General features: G+C 39.5%; 1 protein-coding gene across 5 annotated transcripts in view; it reads right to left on the bottom strand.

Annotated features, from left to right (window-relative positions):
• Positions 1-22,877, bottom strand: part of DPP10 (dipeptidyl peptidase like 10) — a 355,631-nt gene that overhangs the window by 187,699 nt on the left and 145,055 nt on the right. For 2 of the 5 annotated variants that reach the window (XR_007378432.1, XM_048952391.1), the window contains exon 1: positions 3,390-3,811. The exons of 1 other annotated variant lie outside the window; for it this stretch is intronic. Coding sequence is in view for 2 of the 4 variants with exons in the window: in XM_048952391.1 (XP_048808348.1) it covers positions 3,390-3,464 (75 nt within the window). In the remaining 2 variants the exon portion in view is untranslated. Of the gene's footprint in view, positions 1-3,389; positions 3,812-22,877 lie in introns of those variants that run through there. 2 more of the 5 variants (XR_007378431.1, XM_048952389.1) reach the window with 1 other exon arrangement.

Genomic DNA, 22,877 nt, shown 5'->3' with positions numbered 1-22,877 from the left:
TATGTTGAACCTTGCACAGCACTGTTTGGTATATTGCCACAATATAACAAGACTCTGCTAGGTAGGTAAGAAGGAAAAATGTGAAGTCCCTCTGGGTTATGTACTAGAACAAAGATTCTTATCTCAGCTTAAAGCCAACTCTAAACACAATCAAGAGTGGAGGACAAAGAGATGACTACCCAACAAAATCTTTCATATTACTGGAGCTGTTGCAAGTATATGATTAGGAGTTCAAGCTTTTCCTTGACCCACGGAGCTCAAAATAACCTGAGTGGGGCAGGGGGAAAACCCATCACCTCAATAAACCTCATTAGGATGAATACTGCTCCAGACAGACACAACTATCCATCAGCATTTTTCCCACTGCAAGATCAGAGTCTAATTTTGGGGAAAAGAAATGATGTAGTGAAGGAAGACATAGCAGTATAAACCACGTTAGCCTTGGCACTGAAAAATAAAGCACAGATTGTTCTCTTTTGTTCAGACACACTTTCAGAATATGACCTTTGCACGGTGACCACAGAAACTGGTCTTGACACAGAGACAATTCAACTTACTAATCAAAACACTCATAGTTCTATTGGAGCAAACAGAAGTCAGTTGTGCCTGTATATATACATAACTGAAATACTTACTAAAGAACTCCCTTATTTAATGCAATGCAGTACAGTCTGATTTCACTTCTGCTCACCTATTTTGAAGAACAAGAATGCAGTTGCTTATAAGTGACAAACAGTAAAGAAATAACCTGTTTGTTTGGGGGATTTTTCTTGTATTTTAAAATCAATTTTTAAAAGTCCTTAAGTTGGGAGAGTAAGAAAGGCTCAAGAGAGGATAGTCATAAATTTATAAGGTCTGTCTTCTATACACACAAAGAACATCCAGCAGCAGCAGGTGGTGTAGATCATCTGTTTTTGGTGGGTTTTTTTTTTTTTTGTAAACAGACTGAAGTCTCACAGAAGTAACATCTAGAGGAATTATCCTAGTTTTTCATCTGCAGAGACAGCAACATTCATCAACCAGCAAGCCATACAGGTACACCATATTTTTCAAGTATGCTGTGTCCACTGACTACTGAAAGGTTGTGCGTTCTAAAATTGATCACTAAACATCATTGTCTATGACCCTGGGACAGTTCCTAAAAGCTGCAAGATGGAAAATGCTATTTTTTGTACTGATGTATGGAGGAAGCCACGTTTACTTCTGACACAAGCCTGAGTCCTTTGATAGAGCTTTCCAGAAATGAGGAGGAATACAAGTGATTTACAGCTGTTTTCCCTTCTACTGATACATCATCAGAATATAAAACTGTAATTTCAGCAATAAATAGGAGTCATTATTTAGCAAAAAGTTACAAATACATCTGGTAGATTTATCAAATGAATTGCTGAAACATTGATAGCACTGTTAATGGAAGTTGTTATTAGATGCCTTGGCCCAGGGGAGGGCTGCTTTAATACTACCATCAAAGCAAGCGTTGGATATGAAGTTGTATCCAATTTATTTATAAGCTAATGGCTGTGGATGCTTCAGTCAGTCGATCCAAGCTTTTATTTAAGTGGAAAGTCACAGCATTAGCCTGCTATAATTTCACATTGCAGCTCAGGTTCCGAGCCTATAAATTAACCACAATGTATCAGCTTCAGAAAGACTGTTCTCAGGAGTATTCATAAACTGCACTTGGAAATCAGAAAAGAGATCTATGCTTAGAAAATCTCAATGCAATTCCTTGCTCCTTCATAGGCCTTTCCACAGGTCCAACCACTTCTCTACCAAAAGAGCTTTGCTGCTCCTGCAGTCACAGAAGCTCCCTCTGTGCAGATGAGGCTTATCATTAAAAATAAAGAAGCTACAGCTGTCACCTGTACTGACACAACCTTATACCTGCTCACCAAGCAAAATGAAACATTGAGGTCCCTGACAGAGATGGATATCCTGAAGGCCTGAGAAGGGTACATCTTCCTGACAGACCTGCCAGCAACAGTGCCACGAAATGTGGACAGTGGGAATACGAGCTGCTCTTCCACCAAGGGCTCACATTCTCTAACAGCAATCACAGAAAGCCAACAAAGCTTGTAACTCATAATATCCCTCTGCTAAGGCTACAGCCCAAATCTGCTGCGCTAAGAAGCATTTCTAACATAGATCTGGCATAGCACTGCCCACATCCTGGCCGTGGAGGGAGCTCAGATATGGCTGCCTGGATCTGGGCTGCATAGAAATGGAGTGTTTGAGGAGATCCAACAGCAGCCTCAATCTGCATAGAGCTCCTGGAAGGACTTTGGCCCACATCCCTATTGTGATCGTTTAAGCCTAAAGAAAGATTCCAACTCATTGAAAGCCAAATTCTGTAAGCAATGTCATTATCTACAGGCCTGGCATCTATGGCAACAGATGATCAACACTGATTCAATGTCAACTTTTACCAGTAAAGCCAATCTTGGTATGGAGAAATGCAACACAACCACACAGGACCTGGTCCTCATGCTCCCTGCAGCACAGCAGTCCCTGCACCCACTATGAGAGAGGAGAGAGCTCCACAGTGCTCCAGTAATTACGTTTCTATATTTAGGACACAGTTTTCACATCTGCAGTGATTTAAATCGAGAACTTACTCCTGTTCCTCATTACCACCTGAAAGAATAGTCAAACCACTGATTCTCAGTATATAACATGAAGGCTGCCCTGAAAAGATATCCACCTCCAACAACAAAAAGCTATTCAGGCAATCCAGCATCTCTGAATCGAATATGAAGATTGGTTAAGTTTAAGCACTTTTTATTCTATCTGCAAGCAGAGATCCTCTAAAGCAAAACAGAGTTCCTGAAACGTATGAGCTCTATGGATCCCTGCAACTGCCGCGGGGCAACGCCGGCACCGCCTCTGCAGCAGCGGCAGCGCGCGGCCGCGGCCCCGGGACCGCTCGGGAAGTGGCTGGGATGGAGCAACGGCTCCCGCGGACCGAGAATGGAAACTTCGATCTTGCGGTGCTCAAAGCCGAGTTCAGCTTTTCCACTGTTCTCTACCCTGCCCGACAAGCGGGCATTCCAATGCAGCCCGGCACCGAGAGGCGCTGGGACGTCGGACGGTACCGCTCCCCGCACCGAGATGCGGGTGAACCCTCCGGGAAGCCTCACACCCCCAGCCGAGCGGGGCCGCTCCCCGCCCCGGGCAGAGATGCTGAGCATCCCTCCTCGCTGTGGACCCCGCACGGTTGAATACCCGTGAGCTGCCCTCTGCCCACCGACTGGGCTCCGCGGGGCTCCCGCATCCCCCGGCAGAGCCGACCCGAGGATGCTCGCACCCCCCGCACTTCGTGCTCATCTCCGCACAACTTCACCGGGACGGCGGCCGCCCCCTCCCCAGCCCCTCGGCACCGCGGCTCCCACCTGGTCGGGCTGCGACGGCGGCGGCGGGTTCCCCCTGCCGCCCGGGTGCGCCGGCTGCTCCTTCATGGCTGTCATCGCAGGATACTCGGCTCCGCTCGCTTGGGCTGCTCTCACCGCCTCTCACTGCCGCTGCGGCCCCGGGCAGCCCTCCCTCGGCGCCAGCCACATGACACCAACCTCCCCTGGAAGTGGCGCGGCGGCAGAGGAGGAGGAGGAAAAATATAAAAGAGGAAGGCGGGCGGGAGGCGCGGAACCACCGCTCCCGCGGGCGGAAATCCCAGCCCCGTGCCAGCCCCACAGCCGTGCTCCTGCCCTGCTGCTCGGGGACGGCCCCCCAGCACCGCCGAGCGCCCCGCGCCGGGCACCCTCTGCCCTGCCGCCCGCCTCGCTCCACCCGCCGGGGGCCGGCTGCCTCGTCCCGCCGCCGAGCAGCCAGCAGGTGTCACAGCGGTGCCTGCCGGCCTGGGAGAGACCATTCGGCACAGACGGCGCGGGGGCGATGCCCGAACCGCCCCCGGCACTGCCCCGCGGGGACCGGCTCCGCGAGGGCAGCCCTGAGGTTTTAGTGGCAGGACTGCCCTGTGAAACAGATGACACAGTGAGGTGGAAATGCAGCCCAGTACCGTCTTGGCCAGCCCTGCTCTCAAGAGACTGCAAATTAGAATGAAAGCGTTTGATCTGTTTTAACATTATTGCATGGAATTCCCAAGAAAGAGCAGCTCTCGCTGGATGGTAAGCACAGGCAGCAGGAGTAACAAAGACTGCCAGTAAGTTTCAGCCTCTAGTAGGAGCAGGGAGCTGACATGGGACTGAGGAATCACAGACTTATCTATGTGCCCGTATAACCCAGCACTGATCTGACTCCTCCACCAAGCAACAGACACCACTTCTTTTGATGACCCAGTAAAAGTGTTTGAAGGAAAAAAAAAAACCGAGATGAACTTTGGAAGCACTCAAATGAAAGCAAGATAACAACTAATAGGCACCGTTAATTTGTCAAGTGCAGATCGCGTCAAACAAATCTAATTTCTTTCTTCAATAGGATAACAAGCCTGTGGATAGGAAAGCAGTAAATGTCATCTACCCTGATTTAGAAGGGCTTCCAGCAGTCTTCCAGAACAGCTGTGAGAGGCAGAGGAAAGCTTCACCTCAATAAAACTAAAGTTAGTGTATATATCTGCCACACAATGGATTGCTTCTTCAAAGTTTTGGGGCCTTCAGCCCTGACAGCTAGATAAAAGTCTGTCCGAGCGATACGGTAGGAGAATGGTCTCAATTAATTGACAATCACTTCTTTTTTCTGGCTTCACAATTCCTTGTTAGCTCAATGCTGAGGGCCACCCACATCCTAGTATATGGGACCCACCTTCAGGTACCCGCAGTGCAGACAAGCATTGCTCAGCCCAGTGCCAGCTTGCGTGGCTCTCATCCCTCTGCTCAGCTTCTCTTGAAGCCATCCATGCCCCTTCTCACCTCCCCATTTCACATCCCTATTCTTTCTCTCACCATTCATTATTTTCTTTTCTTATCTCTGTACCCTTGCTGCTGTGAGCCCTGTCCCTTTACCTTCTTGCCTTCTGCTGCTATTTCTTTTTGTATAATTGTGCTGTGCACATAAAAAGCGAAAAGGGCAACCAAGAAAACACCTTTTGCACATCGATACCCACTGCTCAGTGTTATTTCTCTCAAGAAGCCTTTGATTAAAATCCTTCATTTGTGTTGGCTGTGTGCTGCAGGGCTCAGGATCTCATTCTTTCCGAGCAATGCATAACAGCCAGAGACTCAGATTTTGCCTGTGGCCTCTAGGTGCTACAGTAATACAAATAATAAGTCTTAGAAACAGGCATGTTCTGATTCATGCTGTTTATGGCACAGGTTTGTTGTAAGTCAGCTAATTACTGAGCCTATCAGAGCCAAAGCACTCTAATGATTTAGGGTTTGAATGGGCATATTTCAAATAGAGACTTCTTTCAGCTTGTTTTTGATGAGATCCATTGTTTTGGAGCTTCTCTATTAATCCAGAGGAAATTCACAATGCATTCTTTGTGAGGTTTTATCACTATAATGGACTGGGATGTGCAGCATGAGTTTCATTACAGACCATGTGTGCTGGTTATTGGGCATTCATAAATGAACCAGAATTATTTGAAACAAGTATCTAGGGGCTAAGAGACTGGGCTCTAAAACTTCTTAAAATCAAAATCTTTTTTTTATCAATACCTCTGATAACATTTACTCATCCTTTTTGTCATTATTTTTGTGTGCTGGTTCTTTAGATCGTAGCAACGGTGCTTTGGGGATAACAAATTCCCCCACCAGTTTTCAGCTGTGCCCACACCAACTTCTGTTTGGTTGGGTTTCATGTATAATTGTTCAAAATCATTTGACTGGATTGCTTAAAAGGACAATTGCTTTACAGAAAGTAATAGCAACATCTTTGAAACTGGACCCTGGTACTAAACCTAATGCCATATGGGCAAAAGCCACTGCCACACATAGCACTGATGGAAGTTTTTTGTGTGCATTTGTATGCCTTCTAAAGGATTGGGTAAAACAACTGCAGAAGGAACTGGAACTGTGCTCTTGCTATATTCTTTGCAGAGTCCTTGTGTTAATTAATGCCACCTGTACTTCTTCCACCTGTACTGTTATGTGACAGCCTGCTTGCCACTTTCTCCATCTTACTTGTCACATGCAACATCAGGATGCAAAAATTTTACATTTTATTTTACATCCTACGCAAAGTGAATATGGAACCCTTCAGAGCCTTATTCACCAGTTAGAAATTACACCATGTGATGACACATTGTATCGATGCAGCAGAGTCATGCAAAGTGCTGATTTTGGACCGCCAGAAGGTGACCTGGGAACTTGGTATGGGATAAGAAAGAGCACACATCCATCGCAACTTGGGAGACATGCTGGGAAATGCAGCATCTGATTTGAAGGCAGATACAGAGTCTGCTGTAAATGAAGCCCTGGCTATCAAGAGGTTTACCTGCAGAGCACACGGCACAATGAAGATCTCATCCCTTCCTTAGGCTTGGAGGGGATTTTCCAAGGACAAAACCAGGACAAAGGAGAAGTGCTAGTTTTGTTTTCTGCTTATTTTAGATGGCACTCAACACTTCAATATCTGTACAGCTCAGTGAAGATGTAAACACTACTTGCTCACTAATTATAAGCACTGCAATAAAAATAAAAGCCTTCTAAATCTTCTACATTCAATTGACCTATTCCTACACACAGTATCTGCTTTTTTGCCATGAAGTCAACTGGCTGAGATCAAAAGCTCCTTACTCAGCTTCAGCCAAGCACCTCAGGTGTAGATCAGCAGTGCTGCTCAGCATCCCTCAGCCTGAGAAGAAAAGGCTCCAGCCATGCTCCCTGCAGCCTCTGTGCATGCAGCACAGGGCTTTTGAAATCTGTAAGGTCATGGCCTGAGAGTTTCTCTGCAGCTTTTTACAATCAGACTTAATAGAATATACTTGGAATATGGATTTCTGGTTCTTTTTAGAACTTCAGCAACTGGGCTAAAAAAATCCTTGAAGTTGTCAAAGTGAATTTAAAAATCACAGAATTATGGAATTTTTAAGGTTGAAAAGACCTCCAAGACCATCTAGTCTAACCATCCACCTACCACCAGTACTGCCGGTGAATTTCTGTAAGAGGGAAAAATTTCAGTCACCTTCTGCATTCAGAAATACATTATATTCTAATGACTGGATCAGTGAAAGGTTATTTTTTTTTGTGAACAAACTGTACTCCCATTTTTCTCTTCTTGTCTTCTTTTAGAAAAACAATCAGTGCAAACTCTGAATTAATACAAATAAATGCAAATGTATTCCAGCAGGACAATTAAAGGACTTATTAAAACTCACATGCAAATATTTCAGCTAAACTCTACAGGAAAAGGAGCATATTTCCAAAAACACCTCGCATTAAGCATTAAATGCATAGTCAGCACTCCAGAGTGTTAGAAGAAATTGTTCAGAGCAGAAGAGCACAGGAGGCATGATTTCATCCCTTCACGTCACCTAACAATGCACAGTCATAAACCACCACGCTTTCCACAAGAAATAGGGGTGTACAAACACACCCATCTGTTAATCACAGCCTGAAACTCCACAGTCACCATATGTTACAAGAGCTGCAGACTCTTCCAGGACCTTCCTCTACACCTCATTGGAAGCCACAGCCAAAAGCCAACTGGGATTCCACAGCACATCCTCACTGCTACTGGGAGGGATTTCATTCATTTCCTACACTCAGAGGAGAGGTTTTGAGTTGCTGCCATTCTGATTAACTTGCTCCAATTATATTTTAAAATTATTTCTTCTTACCAATGTTGTAAGCTCTAGTCACCAAATAAAGCAACAAGTGTTATGATGCTAACAATGATCACAAAGCAATTTTCTATAGAGAACTGTATTTCCTTTAAAAGCAAGACATAAGTGCATTTTATGGTGATAATTATAGAAAGTTTTGTTCTAAAAATAATAGCTGTGTCTGGCCACCATAATCCTAAGATCATTTAAAACATTGGCAAAAGAATTGGCTGCCCAGGGAAGTGGTAGAGCCACCGTTCCTAGAGGTATTTAAAAAAATTTAGATGTTGTAATAAGGGATTTGGTTTAGTAGGAAATATTGGTGGTAAGTGGGTGGTTGGACTGGATGATCTTGGAGGTCTTTTCCAACCTTGGTGATTCTGTGATTCTAAGTGGAGATCTCTGGGGCCTGTTCTCTGTTCACTACCCTTATTCTGATTAACAGGTACTGAAGGAGTAGATTTTATAATCCTGGAGGACTTATTCACACATCAGAAGGGAGGAGAAAAGATTTTGTACGTAATTATACTGCTGAGCTTTTTCCTATAATGTTATTAAAAGATGAAATGGAGCTGTCACAGAACTATATGATAAAAACCTATTCATCCATAACACATGTTATATAACAAAAGCTATCAAACATTTGTATAATAACACACACATATGTTATCCAAGATTTGAATGATACCTTTTTTTTTTCCCCAAAAGGGTCTGAAAATGTTTTACAAACTGATATGCAAATTACTCATGCAGAAAGTTATTCATCCATCAAGGAAACACAGCTACAGCCCACTTTTAGCTACAGCCCACTTACAGCCAAAGAAAAGCAGCTATATAATAAAAACAAAACTCTTCAGGAAATGAGGAAAGTATTCTTCAGTCATGAGTGTGAGGAAGATATTTTAAAAAAGCATGTAAATGCATGGGATTTAGGAAGATCCTTCCCTTTAAAATCCTGATTCCTTCACAGAATGTAGTAGGATGTCTCCTGCACTTTGGCAATCACACTAAGTAAAATAAGTACACTTTTACTAAAGTTAAGTACAGTAATAATAGGTATAATCCCCATATTAAATATGAAGAGTATACAATAATTTGATTGAAATACAGCAGTATGATGAAGCCAGCCTCATACTGGAGAACTGGCTCAGGAAAAAAAGCATACCAGCATCTCTTGCCAAGAGGAAACAGACCATTTGGGGGGACAAAAGGCAAGAGAATCACTGAAAGTCGAACACTGATGGAGAGCTTAGATAAGCTGTGCATACCACAGGGTTTATCCAAGCATAATTTCCCATGGTTTCTTTCCCTGCTTTTGCAACCAAGTGTCTGCAAATAAAAACATAGACCCAGTCCAATGCTGCCATTCGGACTGCAAATGGCTGAATTCTTACTTCAGTCAGAGCTCTGATCCTGATGACCAGACATTTCATTGGGATAACACTAATTTTTTCACAATGTTGTCAACCTGGCAGTCATTATTGCATGTCTTCTCAATAAAGAAGATAGCAGAGATGCTTGAGGGTGCTTACAGAAGTCACGGAGTGTGATTTGAGGCAGAAAATCCTTTCAATGTAATTATCAAGAATCTCTAACTAGAAGCAGACTTTGTATGAAAAATGAAGACGCTGGGAAGATAACATCATTAGAGAATTAAGGGGATGCAGTAAGAAATATTACAGTAATTTTTGGACTATTTTTAACCTTGAGAACTGAATGCAAACCCCAGACTTCCCAATTGTGATGATACTGTCCTCTTGGGAGAGTTACAGATCACCAAATATTGGCACAACAGTACTTGGATTCTAAATAACCACCTAAAATCCAGCCTTAGCACCATTACTCACCTGGGAGCTGCATTCAGAAACCCTCCTGGGATTTCAACAGGCTATTGGGCAGGAGAGGCAGATTAAAAATTGCTGATGCTTCTAACACTGAAGAATCCAGTCACTTTGAGAAAAAAAATGCTATTAAGGATGAGTGCTATTCTTCACATCACTCCCATAAGCTAAGCTGATACTGCTAAAAAGATAAAGTTACACAGATGAGCAAAAAAGTTGATATTATGAAAGCATGAAACTCTCAGGTGGGCTGTTTGGTTGAGACTCTCATTAAGACTCTGAAGTAGTAATGTGTAAATGCATTGAAAATAAAAAAATGCTGCAAGAACCTGAAGTTTGGGGCACGGTCAACAACATAAACAGCACTACAGAATTAATGGGATATATTGCAAAATTGAGATTTTGCTATAGAAGCGTAATAAACTGTTAAAGAGCAGGAAGAGATAACAGAGGAGGCCTTGCATCTCTATCATAATATGTATCCTGTCCTGAGGTCTGCAGTTCAGCAAGTCAGAAGGAATTACTTCTGAATGACTCTGAATATAGATAAAAGGTCCACTGCTAAGGGTGCCATACTACTGGAGTCGTTCTTTTCCTATTTAACCCTGAAAACCAAGAACGAAGCTTAATAAAGAGCAATAGGCTAAAGCATACGCAAGCAGCTAAGTCTAGATATATTTTTTTCTGAGAACAAAACCAACTTAAGTTTACAGAAGATAAAGTGATAAGAACACCAGCATTAATTTAACTAGACACCCAGTTAATCTAGCTTCCTTCTTTAACCAGCTAACCGTGGACAAGCAGGAGAAATCCCTGTAGAACTTCACAAACATTGTGCCATGGTCTTCTGATAAGAAAATGAGATTGAGATGAAAATAACATTGCACAGCAGATTGTTAACCTGCACAATGTGTTATCTTTTAATATTTAATTGCCCAAAGGGGAAGTCTTCAATTAGGGCCTTTCTGGGATTTATGTGCAAATCCATTATATTATTTCAGTCATTTGAGAGCATTTTTACAGACACTTACAGCTACAAAACTCAGAGTTAGGAGCTGCAGTGCAAAAGCAGCACAGCAAGATCTCTCTGTGCTCCACGCTGCAGTGAGCTGTGGCCTAAATATGACTCAGCAAAGTAATGCTGTTCCCAAGAAAAAGCACATTTAGTCCTGGGATGAACGAAGAGCAGGGCTCATACATATGCCAGCAAAAGATCAGTTGCTTTTCTCAGTAGGAGTCTTTTGGGTCTGTGGTTCATTTTGATCACTGCCCTACAAACACAGGAAGGGAAGCAACAAACATGTCTGAAGAATAGTCAAAGAAACTGTATTTCTAAAGTCTCTTGTCAGAAAAGACAATAATTTCAAGTTCAAGAACAGCAGACAGAGCTCAGAAGCATGTCCGCATTGATAAGGAATTTCATGGAATGATAGAATCATTAAGGTTGGGAAGACCACTAAGAAGATCTAGACCAGCCATCATCCTATCACCACCATACCACTAAAACATGTCACTCAGTTCTACATCCTCCCTTTCCTTGAACACCTCCAGGGATGATGATTTTACCACCTCCCTGAGCAGCCCGTTTCAATTCCTCACCACTCTTTCTGAGAATAAATTTTTCCCAGTGTCCAATCTAAACCTCCCCTGGTGCAACTTAAAGCCATTACCTCTGGTCCTATTGCTAATTACCTGGGAGAAGAGGCAAGCCTCAGCTTACTACAACCTTCTTTTCAACCAGATCTCAACTGACCAGATACTGTCACAGGACCAGAGGATTTAGGGGAGTTCCTTCAAGCCTTCCATTTCCAAGGTTCCTAGCACCCCATTCCCTCTCACACTCTGCTCTGCACAGCAGGTGAATATGGTCCTGAATTAACTTCATCCTTAGATTGCAGCATAAATCAATCACTTTACCACATACCTGAAATTAAGCACATGCTTAAGTGCTTTGCACAAAAGCAATATATTTTTAAGCACATACTTTAAAACTCTGCAAACTGTGTCTTTATAGCTTTCCAAAGTCATTACAACAGTGACACAGGTCTAAATTATTGCAGTATGGGAATATAATTGCCTGCTTGTAAAAAAGAGAATGCAGAAAAGGAAAGAAGAATGCAAAAGAATACTGTAAATTTTTATTTAGTGCATTCACATCTTTTTTCAGAGTAAAGTGATGAAAATGATAGCCTTCTGCATAACTCTTTTCATAGAGTTATCAAACTCAAACTGTAGGATCCCCAGTGTCCTCCTTGCACACAGGCCATAGCACTGCTGTAAACCTGAGACCAAGCTGTGTGCCTGTCCAAAGTAGCATGACCCAATGCAACCAAACATGATTTTAAAACAGAAGGAAAGTGAGAGCTCTCTAAATATTTGAGGGCATTAAACACCATCCCCAGGCACCCCTCCCCCCCCAAAAAATAAAAATAAAAATAAAAATAAAAAATTAGGTGCCTCATCATTCTCATCTTGGAAAACAGTCTTCCATGTAAAGAAAAGTGTATTTAAACACAAAGATGTAAGCAATCTTTCTCAGTAAGACTATCATCAGATTTCCATGGAAAGTAAGACAGGAAAAAGGAGTCATCTAAAATCTTTATCTAAAAATCGGTGTCAGAAAATTATTAGTAATTCTAAGTGTCATACAATCGCTGTTAAAAGTGGCATTATCAGTGACACATCATCAAGAAAAAGAATTGCAAAGTCTCAAGAAGACAAAGTAATTTGCAGAATTACAGTAGGCCATCACAGTGATGCCAAGACAGGTTGGAGTGTTAGAAATGCTGTGTACATTCACGTATTCAACACTCTGAAATAGCACTTAACCACTAGGGTTGGGTCACAATTTGACACCTTTTTTTAACGCATTAAGGAGAGTTATAGATCAAAAATTATTGTTTGATAATACGCCCAAAATGTGACTTTATTCCCTCCACCAACTTGTCCTTGCTTGTTGCTTCTTGACGTATAATTAACAAAAAAATCATGGCTCTAACTGAAGAAAACAAAAGTAACCATTCATTGCTCCATTAAAAATAGTAGCTTGAATGTACATTCTGGAGGTCATTAATGATACAGTTTCATTAGTGCTTACACTCTACTAGCCACAGTTAATGATCTGTAGCACCACTTAATAGGAGACAACTACTTGGACATTCAGGAATAAGTTTGTTCCTAATGTCTGCTTCAGATAATGTTCCAGAGTTAAAGCCTCTTTCAGACTCTAACTGTAGAGTTCCTTTGTTTAGGGAATCTGGGAAAGCTCCAGCCTGGGTCAGCACAGCACTGGAAGTAGCAGGGCTGTTCAGTGGGCATTTCACTGTCCCAGCACTGAACTTAGTCTCCAAATGCAGAGTTAGGCACTTGATTCCAACAGAAATTGTAAGGCTACAAATGTGAATTGAACTGTTCAGATTGAAGAGGCCTCCAGCTTAGTATAGCAGTTTTGGGTTTTTTTTTAATGTACATGACCAAAGCAGTAATTTATAGCAGTTAATCTGAAACCATTTGATGTGATGTACACGTTAAATGTGCAATATGCAGCTCATTTAAAATGGAAAATAAGACTTCAGGCTCAGTCTCCAAGTGAAGCTCAACAGTCATTAAATGTTGGGCACAGGAGCAGCTCCATGCCCTCTTGCTGCATTGGTATCTCTGGGATGCTGAAAGCATTTCACAGCTTTCACTTGCTGCCATGCATATAAACTACTGATGAGTGCCTTCTACCAGCCATCCTGTTGTGCCAAATCTTTGACTTTTATACCCAAAGACAGAACAGGTGGGGTGAAAAGTAGTGATTTCCCAGCACAAGAAAAATCATTAATTGCTCACTTACAGTGATAAAAGGGTACTTACTGCAGGATTTAACTGACAGCTATTTCAAACCCAAGTTGGATATAAGTGATAACAGAAGCACTTTTGGTTCTAAAAGAACCAGTAGCATGCCTGGAGTGTGCTGAGGTCATAACATCTCTGCAGAACCATTCAAGGCTTTGTAAGTTTTACACCCAAGCCCACCTGGCAATCTGGAAAGAGCACCCTGTTAGGGTCATGGGAGGGGGAAGCAAAGCTGTTTTATCTTCTTCATCTTCCCCTACGAATACAGTCCCTTAGTCACAAGAGGAGAACAAAAAGAGAGGAAAATAACAGAACTGAAAGAGCACTAACATTTCAAATTCTCTTTAAGAGCTTATCCGCTAGAGCAATAACCAAATGAGAAGTGGAGACTGTACAGTTCAGAGGCAGTTCTGTGAGCTTTCTAACAAGACAAGCTGTCTGCTGGGTCTGCCTCTGTGGCAACTGAAGGTAGCTCACTTTTGTTAAAACTTTATCATTCCTCACTTCTAGGGGAAAAATAAATACAACACATGCTCCTCTTCAAGGTACGTGCTCAGTGTATTTGTTCTGTAGTATTACAAATGCCAAATATTGAGCCTGTTTTGCTGTCCTTGTGTATTTCTGGCAATCGTTTTACATCTCTGTAAATCAGGCAAGATATGCATTTATGCTAACACACTTACTGTGTGAATCACAAAAGGTGAAAACCAGGAGATAATCAAACCCACAATATATAGCCATTACTCTTTCTAAATTTCTGTTAACCCCTATTTTTTTCCATATTTGAAAATTATTGTTTGTTGGTAGAGAGTATCATCTCCAAATTGAAAAAGAAGAACAAAATAGAAGCAAGCCTTTCTTTGAGGAGCATGTCAAAAAGGTCAATCATTTTATATTTCCATATAAAGAAGTGACTAACACAGCTCCAGCTTTATGAAAGCACATTTGCCTTGGATAAATCATTATCTACCACAAGAAAATAACTCCTAATACAGAATGCAACTGATAACTTGAATACAGGACATATTACAGAGGGTACAAAAAGGGACTTTTGTTTTTTATGCAATATCTGAGTAAAAAGGCAATAAAAAAACAGCCTCAAGTGGATGAAACCCATCGACAATATTGTAAAAAAAAATAATAATTACCATTTATCTACTGTTTCATAGCAGTTCTAAAGGATACAGCAGCAATGATATGTTCTAGGTAAACTCAGGCGGGCTGTCCTGATAGATTTGTATATCATGAAAAAGCAATGTGCCAAACTTCAGCCATCTGTATTTCTGTACAAAAATCGGGAAAAAAAAAGAAATGCTTCACAGTTTTACTGTAACCCATATTTAAGACTTATAGCAACAGACATGTAAAAAAAGGAAAGCACAAAGATTAGAAAATGCAGATTTACATTACCCTGCCATCAGACTCTTGCTCAGCCTTCACCTTGTGGTTTGTGAGGAAAGCCTCTGCTACAGAAACTGAAACTACCTACGCTGGCAGCTCTGCTGGGGGTGGCACAGTCCTGCCAGGAGGCACTGTGCGGAGCTTCAGCTGGTCCTGGACCTGAGATGCCATCTCAGACACTTCTGGCCTCCTGCACAGGAGCTTGCAGAGTTGGCACAAAAGGAAAGACAATCCCAGAAATAGTGAATTACCACCTTCTTTTCTTTTTCTTTTTTTGGCCTTTGGAAACTCTTTGTGACATCATTTCTCCATTTTTTTTTTATCAGATTGGATTCTCTCTCTCTCTTCTCTCTTTACAATTTTTTTCCTTCTCCACAAAGGGCATATCCCTTCTCAGCATACAGAAAAATAGCTGTGATGATGCTGTGTTTCCTCCCCTTAGTCTCAGGGTTGAAGCTCCAAGATACACTAAAACAGTAAATGAGACATCTATTCTGCCCCAGGAGTATTTCTTAATTAATTTTCTGACCTACTATTTAACAGGAAAAATCCCCTCCCAAGGTTTAACTCTAACACTGAAAGTAACATTCACCTACAACATTCACGTAAAGTGTTGCAGCAAGCACTAACATCTTGTCATCTTATCAATGGTCATCATTCAGGAATCAATCCCTTAAACCAAGTGGAACTAAGCAACATATAGGAAAAAAAAAAGTCAAGACTTTGCACTTAAAAAAAATAATTAGTGAGTCATTAAAGATTATGAATTTTATGTACATTAGACTGAGAGTTATAGCATTAAACACCTAATAGCTGCAGATGTTAGATGCACTTACTTTCAAAGGCAAAATCAGCAAACAAAGTCACACATGCTTTCATTCCCAAAAATCAATCCACATTCCCTAAAACAATATCCATATTCACTGGTCTTTCAAAAATACTGAAAATGTTCTAGAACCAGCAGTGGATGCTGAGTCTGTTCTAGAGGTCAAACATAATAGCAAGCTTTCTCCACCAATTCAGTGCTTGCCATGTAACTAAAGCAACCTCTCATCCAAAGAAACATACTGTACTTGTTAATACCAGGAGGAAATACTCAAAAATTAGTATATTTTAGTATTTCCTTTTTTCCATTTTTCAATGAATTCAGTTAGTATACTTCATTTCATATAATTTGCATTAATAACCTGATCCACATTTTTTCCTATCTTTAACACTTCTTTTATACATTTCTTTAATTGCTCAGAAACCTGCTAGAAATCCACACACCTTTGACTTTAGCCTGGGGCTTTGCAAGAGAAGAGTCTGTGCAGCAAGGAACAGCATCCATTCTGACACCCTACCCCTATAAAACAGATGAACTAGAGTAAGCTGACATTGGGGTCTTTGCCTGCTGAACTATTTAACACTTTAACACCTTTAACAGGTGAGTCTCACACATCTGATCCCAGCTATGTTAGCTCCTGTAGTGCTAACAGCCCACACAGCTTCTACAAAGCACTGCCTCTTTATGGGCTCAAAACCAGGCCACGATGGACTCATGGCACTGCATTTGGTTGCTCCCAGTGCACAGTTGGGTTGGCATCACATGGCTATGACCCATCTCAATCACACTCAGCCCTAAATGCTGAGAAAAGGAAAACCTGTGTTGACCCTGCTCAAGTTTTATCCTTGATAACACATTCCATATTTTCAAAATGTTCCCTCTCCCGGTTTTGGTCTTTTGCAGCTAATCTGATCAATAATTATATATAATCAGTCCCCAAAATTAGCAGAGCAGAGAGACTGATCCCTCCAAGACTGGGCACAATTGATCTTATAAACTTGTAGAGATCCTGAAAATTTGCAGAGGATTTGCAGGGGAAAAATGTGTTGTGGAAACAATGAGTCAGTATGAGTCACTCGTTACAGAACAACACTAAAACATCATTAAGTCCTAATAAAGAATAACACCACTAAAATACTTAATCTGAAAGCAATTCTCATTTCCCAGAGAAAATTTAACAAATGGGCATTTGACAGCTAGATGAAATGAATACTACACACCACAGCATTTAAATAAACTTGCCAAAAAAATCACAAGTTTCTGGTATTATTGCATGAAGAATTCCAATAAGAACCCTGAAATACTCTATTGCAAAGTAATGTTTACTATTAATTTTATGAAACTTTCTTTCCTGTTTCAAGTGTAATCATCTCCATGAGCTGTTTAAGTTTTTTTTCTCAGTTCAGAACAGTGTGCTTTACCCAAGGTGACAGTATAAAAATGAACAATTATTTCACACATTTTACTTTTCAAGGGAAACATTTACAGCATTGAGTGTGAAAAGGTGTGACTTCTTGTTCCAAATTTAAACTATCCAAAAACAAGGATTTCAAAACCAGTTGTGATACCAAAGCATCACATCCCTGGCACTTTCCATATAACCCTTAGAAAACAAATAATTTGCACTTCTACTGAATCCAGTTACCGTTTTTTCTTTCTGACACAGTAAAGCACAAGGACTCAAGTTAGCACACTTTTCTTTAGTTTTAAAAATGAAGATTTTAATTGTGATAGGGAAACTCAGATTTGATATTCTAAGCAATAGCATTATATGAGATGAAAGAGACGTGTGTAAAGCGTACCATCACATCTACCTCTGCTGCATAGACTTTGGTCATATTTACTGCGGTAAGTTTGAAAATTCACCAAAAAAATCACTCTTCTTTTTTTAATTGAATCATCCCACTCACTTATTCCCAGAAACGTGACGATCCCTACTGAATTTTGTTAGACAGATGAGGAAAGGTGATAGCATCCTCTTGCTATAAATTAATTTCAAAGAACTTCATAATACGATCTTGTATGACTTTTAAGATAAGAAATACATACATAATCTCTGTTTATAAAGATTCAAACAGAAGGAGCAAAGAAGATAAAATAAAATAAAAAAATAAAGTTTAGCAATTTTTTTAATTAACTGAAATAATTAAATTTGAAATAATATTGTAGGAATATCCCTGTGAAACAGAATGAAGATTAGTTCATCATGGCTACTATAATGAGAAAGTAGGGGTACACTTAGTGACTTCCAGTTCTAGCATCCTAGCAATAGTTAACAGATAATGAAAATATGCCTTGAATCAGTCTTGGACACCTTCCATTAGCATATACTTTTTATTCTCTGATTTAAAATAAAATGTGTTAAAGTATTAAACTTGCCAAAATCAACAGCCTATTTAAACTACTTCTCAAAGTTATTTACTATCTCTTATCATTAGGAACTCATTACGGAAACTCTTCAACAAAGTTTAAAACTCTTTTAATGTTTAATTGCATCTTCGATCATTAATTAAATCTGCAGATAACTTTTTAAATCTTAATTCTCTCATTTCGGTTTGAAATGCAGTTCTCGCTCAATAAATTTTATTTTATTGCACATACAAGGCCCATGTATTGATGAACTTTTTAAAGGAAATCTACAGCTCAATCAGAATAAAATTATATTTACCTACTATATCATAGTATGAGAAATGAAAGCCAACTTTGCATCTGAAATTTTTAGTTCCATAGAAATACTTTCTTAAGATTTTTTATTTATATATTTTATAAAACAAGAAGACTTTTCATTTCTAAATTTCTACTACAAAAGCACACCAGAAGCCATTTCTTAAAATTAAAAAAATAATAATAATTTCATATCATTCCTAGGAGCTCTCAATAATAGTCATACTGCCCAAGACACTGCATGGCTCTGTGTCTTACACTTCAGACTGTTCAGACCTGGGGCAGAAAATCTGTTGTTCATCTTCTCTACAACCCTTAGAGCAACTGGACTTCTCTTTGCTGACATCACAGTTCAGTGATCCCAATGACCAATATTGTGCCAATGCTGCATCAAACACTGAGGAAACTTCCCAAGAACCCACACTTTAATCTAGGGGAGCCATTGAGGTTGTTAGTGAGAAACACAAAATTATTGTTTTCTTTGTCCACTGCACAAAACAAGTAGGAAAGAGCCCAAAGAAAACATCTAAATATTCAAAAGTGTTTATTCAGCTGGGAACACCTCATGTAAAGCAATTCCTGTCCCTGATGTTCTGCAAGGTGCTTATTCGTTTTCACTCCTGGCATCCCCAGAGATTGATGTGGAACATTACCCAACAGTAGAACATTGGCATTTCATGTCTCCTACACTGAAATAAACACACTTCTCTTCTGGTTTAAATTATATCTGCTGTGCTTCCACAGACACACTGCAACTGAAGAAAAATGATCCTGACATTATTAGGTCTTGGAAGGGTGGAAAACTGACGGGTCTGACTGAGTGGCAGAACAAGCTCATGAACTCTGTGTTTATGAATGTATAACTCATTCTGCAATGGATTCCTCAAACTGTAGTGTGGGAATCTTTCTAACACAGAATTAATTTAGGTCAGTAACATGAGGAACAAGCAAAAAAAATTTTTTTTTTGAGAAATAACATTTACCATGGACTTTTTTTAAAAAAGCATCACTCATAACACTTTTCTGCTTCACATCCTTTTACTTCTTTATCTTTTCAAATATGTGTAATTTGAATAGTCTTATCTAATACTTGATTATTTTATGTTACTTTACTTCCAGAATGGGATTATTTTTTCTAGTATTGTTTATTCAGAGAGGCTTAACAGATATGAAAATTCCGGAAGTCACAAATCTGTACTTATTTCCTTTTAAAAAACATAACTACCAAATCTATTTATGAATTGATGCCATTCTGTCTATTAAACCTACATATAACATAATGAAAAATCAGAAGTATGACGGCTAGCTTGAAGGAGATAGGGAAGAGGAAGATCAAGCTGTCAATAATATTCCTAGAGATCAAGATGCACAGAAAGACAGACTGCTTTCTAATCTCTGAAATGTTGAGTTATGGAATCACACAATCATCAGGGTTAGAAAAGATCTTCAAGATCACCAACATCCAACCAGCAAAACCAAGTCCCACCACTAAACCATATCCATAAGGAGCAGATCCACACTTCTCTTCAATACCTTCAAAGATTGTAAGTCCAACACTTCTCTGGGCAATGCTTTGTGAAGAAATTCTTTCTAATGTCTAATCTGAATCTTCCCTAACACAAACTGAGGCTGCTTCTTCACATCCTATCACTGCCTGAGAAAAGAGGTGAAAACACTCTTCACATTGCAACTTGCAGCGTCCTTTGAAGTACTTGCAGAGAGCAATTAGGTCTCCCCTCATCCTCTTCTCCAGACAGGAGAGTTAGTGTTAGAAATTTAACTATTTGCTTTATGCGTCACTTGAGAACGAAACTAATTTATCACATTTCAGCAAATACCAGCTGATACTGAGTATTAGGTTAGCCCTGATGTTTTTTCACTTGCCTACTTAAGTGGTGCAATACTTAAAGATGGACTCTGCACTGTTTAAAGACGGACCTTGTATTTATGCTTATATTTTGAGGATTTGTCATTATTGTAATTCCCAGCAAATTCTAGCAATATTTTTAGTATTTCTACTACAGGCTGAGAAGTTAGTAGGAAGACTTTTGGAATATCCAACATGAAATAATCCTCTGACTGTTATCTGGCTGTTGGTTTGGGTTGGCTTTTTTTGTTTGTATGCTTTGTTTTAAATAAAGAGGCTGCACAGCCAACTCCAAGGGATTCCAATTTCTATTCACATATTCATACGAAATTCATTTGTCCATCTTTACCAAAATATATTTGGAAAAAACAGCTCTTCTATTACAGGCAGATAAACAGCCGACATGCTATATTTTATGGGAATTAGTTTGAAGAGAGACACAGACAGTTTTGTTAGAGAAGAACTTGAAGAATTCTTCAGTGTTAGATAAAGACATGGTAAATACAATGGGCTCTTTTGGATGTGTTCTTTCACAAATACTTTACTGATAGATTTATTATTCCTTATTCTCTATGCAAAAGGCTCCATGACTGATAAGGAAAATGGCACCATGGGCATCTCAGTCTAAGCTTTTTTCTTCGTTCTAGGAGTACCTCTACTATACTATGTAATAAAAAGGATTTTAGACAATTCCACCTATTTTGGCAACTATACAATTTTAAGATTTTTTTTAGCAACTTCATAACTCATTCTCAAGCTTAGTGCATTTTAACAGAAATAGCAAATGGTTCACTGAGAAACATAAAAATATTTGCTGTTTTGTACTGCTAAATCCCTATTGCTTTTGAAGAACTTCTGGCTGTGTACTCAAACATTATCACTGCCCTTTCTTTGTTCATTTACACCACAGCTGAGGACTTAACAGAAGGGATGTTCTGATTAACACACTTTGTGCTCCTCCTGTATTCTAACTTCACTGCTTTTATGAATCCCTTGTGCTATTTTTTCCTTGACCTCACTTTTCAAATGAGGAAGATGGCTTATCAACAGCTCCCAAATTGCTGATTCATCTGTCTCTGATACACAGCCTTACACCACTTGTATCGTTTATCATCAGTCATTAAACCATACAGATTCCAGGTGTTGTAGCAGTGCTTTGTTTTGGAGAAATAAACAATTTATTTTCAAAACCAGTAATGACTAGGACCTGCCCTGACTAAGAAATAGCATTTCCTCAGAGGTGGTGTCTGACAAGTAAACCACACTAATTTCCTAAGATCTTTTTTACTTCATTATGGATTATTAAGAGATTAACATTTAATCCATTCTAACATATAAATAATGAGGGTATGGATAAAATATTTAATCTTGTTCCACTGGGTACAATTATTTTCCACCACTCAGGGAGAATAAATTGTTGGTAAAAGGAATAGGTTTATGATGTACCTTTTTTTTTTTTTTTTAATAAGGACAAATACATTAACAAAAAAGAAGAAAGAAAATCAGACCCATCTCATTAAGAAGTCTGTAGTCCATGAGCAATGGAAATCTCAAAGATTCCCAATCTTTCTCACGCTACAAAAATTATGGTGATTTTGAATCTTTAGATCATTTTGCTTTTACTTGGGAACTTATCCTACACCTAATATAACTAATAATTTGACTATTTTAAAACCTCCTTCCTTATCTTTCTGCTTTAACATAATATATCAGGCACTGGAAAATATTGTGCTTAATATATTGTGTTCTTTGCCTTTCAAAAGTGAAAAGATAAACTGAAGTAACTCTTATGCCTTTGATTCCTCCTCCTTTCTAAACAAATTATTAAGGGAAGAATAATATGAGCTGGCTTCTTTCTGACGGCCTTGTTCAGCCTTTTGGCACACAGAGGTATTACTTACAGAAACAAAATAACGCTTGTTAAGAAACCTTAATCTGAAAGCATGAATCCCATGTATGTAAATACACTCTGATCATGATTCCGTGTTTATCCTTACTGGATAAGAATAATTTAGAGTGTTTTTCAGGAGCACTCACCATCTTCATTCCTTTTTCTAGCACAGTCCATCCCAGTTTCTTCTATCTACTTTCCCTGAACCTTCTATATTTGATTCTCAATTCAAAAATAGTATAATTATGTGTTATAAATTACATATGTTTCTAGTTAAAACATCGTTACGTTTTGTTTCTGTTCATTTTTTCTTGAACTTTCCCTCTTCTTTTTGAGGTTAAGGCATTCTTCTAGACTAGTCTCTAGTTAATTGCCTCCATCTCATAATTCGATAACTGCAGTATACAACACAATAATGACATATTAATGATAACTGTTAAAAATATAGCTATGAGAAATTCAGAGTATTTAATCTTCCCTCAGGAAAACAAAACCAGAGAAATATTCTTTGTTTGTTTGTTTTTAATAAATTCAGTCATGATTGGAGGCATCACTATTTAATTCACCTGAATAGTTCAGCATGAGTCACTCCAATCAAATAACAAAGTTACATTTTCATGAAACGTTTGAACCATATCTGAAGTTATATTTTCAGTTATTATTTGCATTATTCTGTTTACTAATGGACAACATCTATAAGGCTACAGAATTCTATAGAATTAAAGCTAAGAAAAAAATCTATATTTCACCTGTGATTTCACTGTTCAAGATCTCCATTATAATCCATCTTCCTTAGCTCCATTATACACACAGGTGTTTTTTTTTCAATT

This window comes from Lagopus muta, chromosome 8 (assembly GCF_023343835.1).
Source record: "Lagopus muta isolate bLagMut1 chromosome 8, bLagMut1 primary, whole genome shotgun sequence".
NCBI lineage: Eukaryota > Metazoa > Chordata > Aves > Galliformes > Phasianidae > Lagopus > Lagopus muta.
This window is presented reverse-complemented; position numbering and strand designations above follow the sequence as displayed.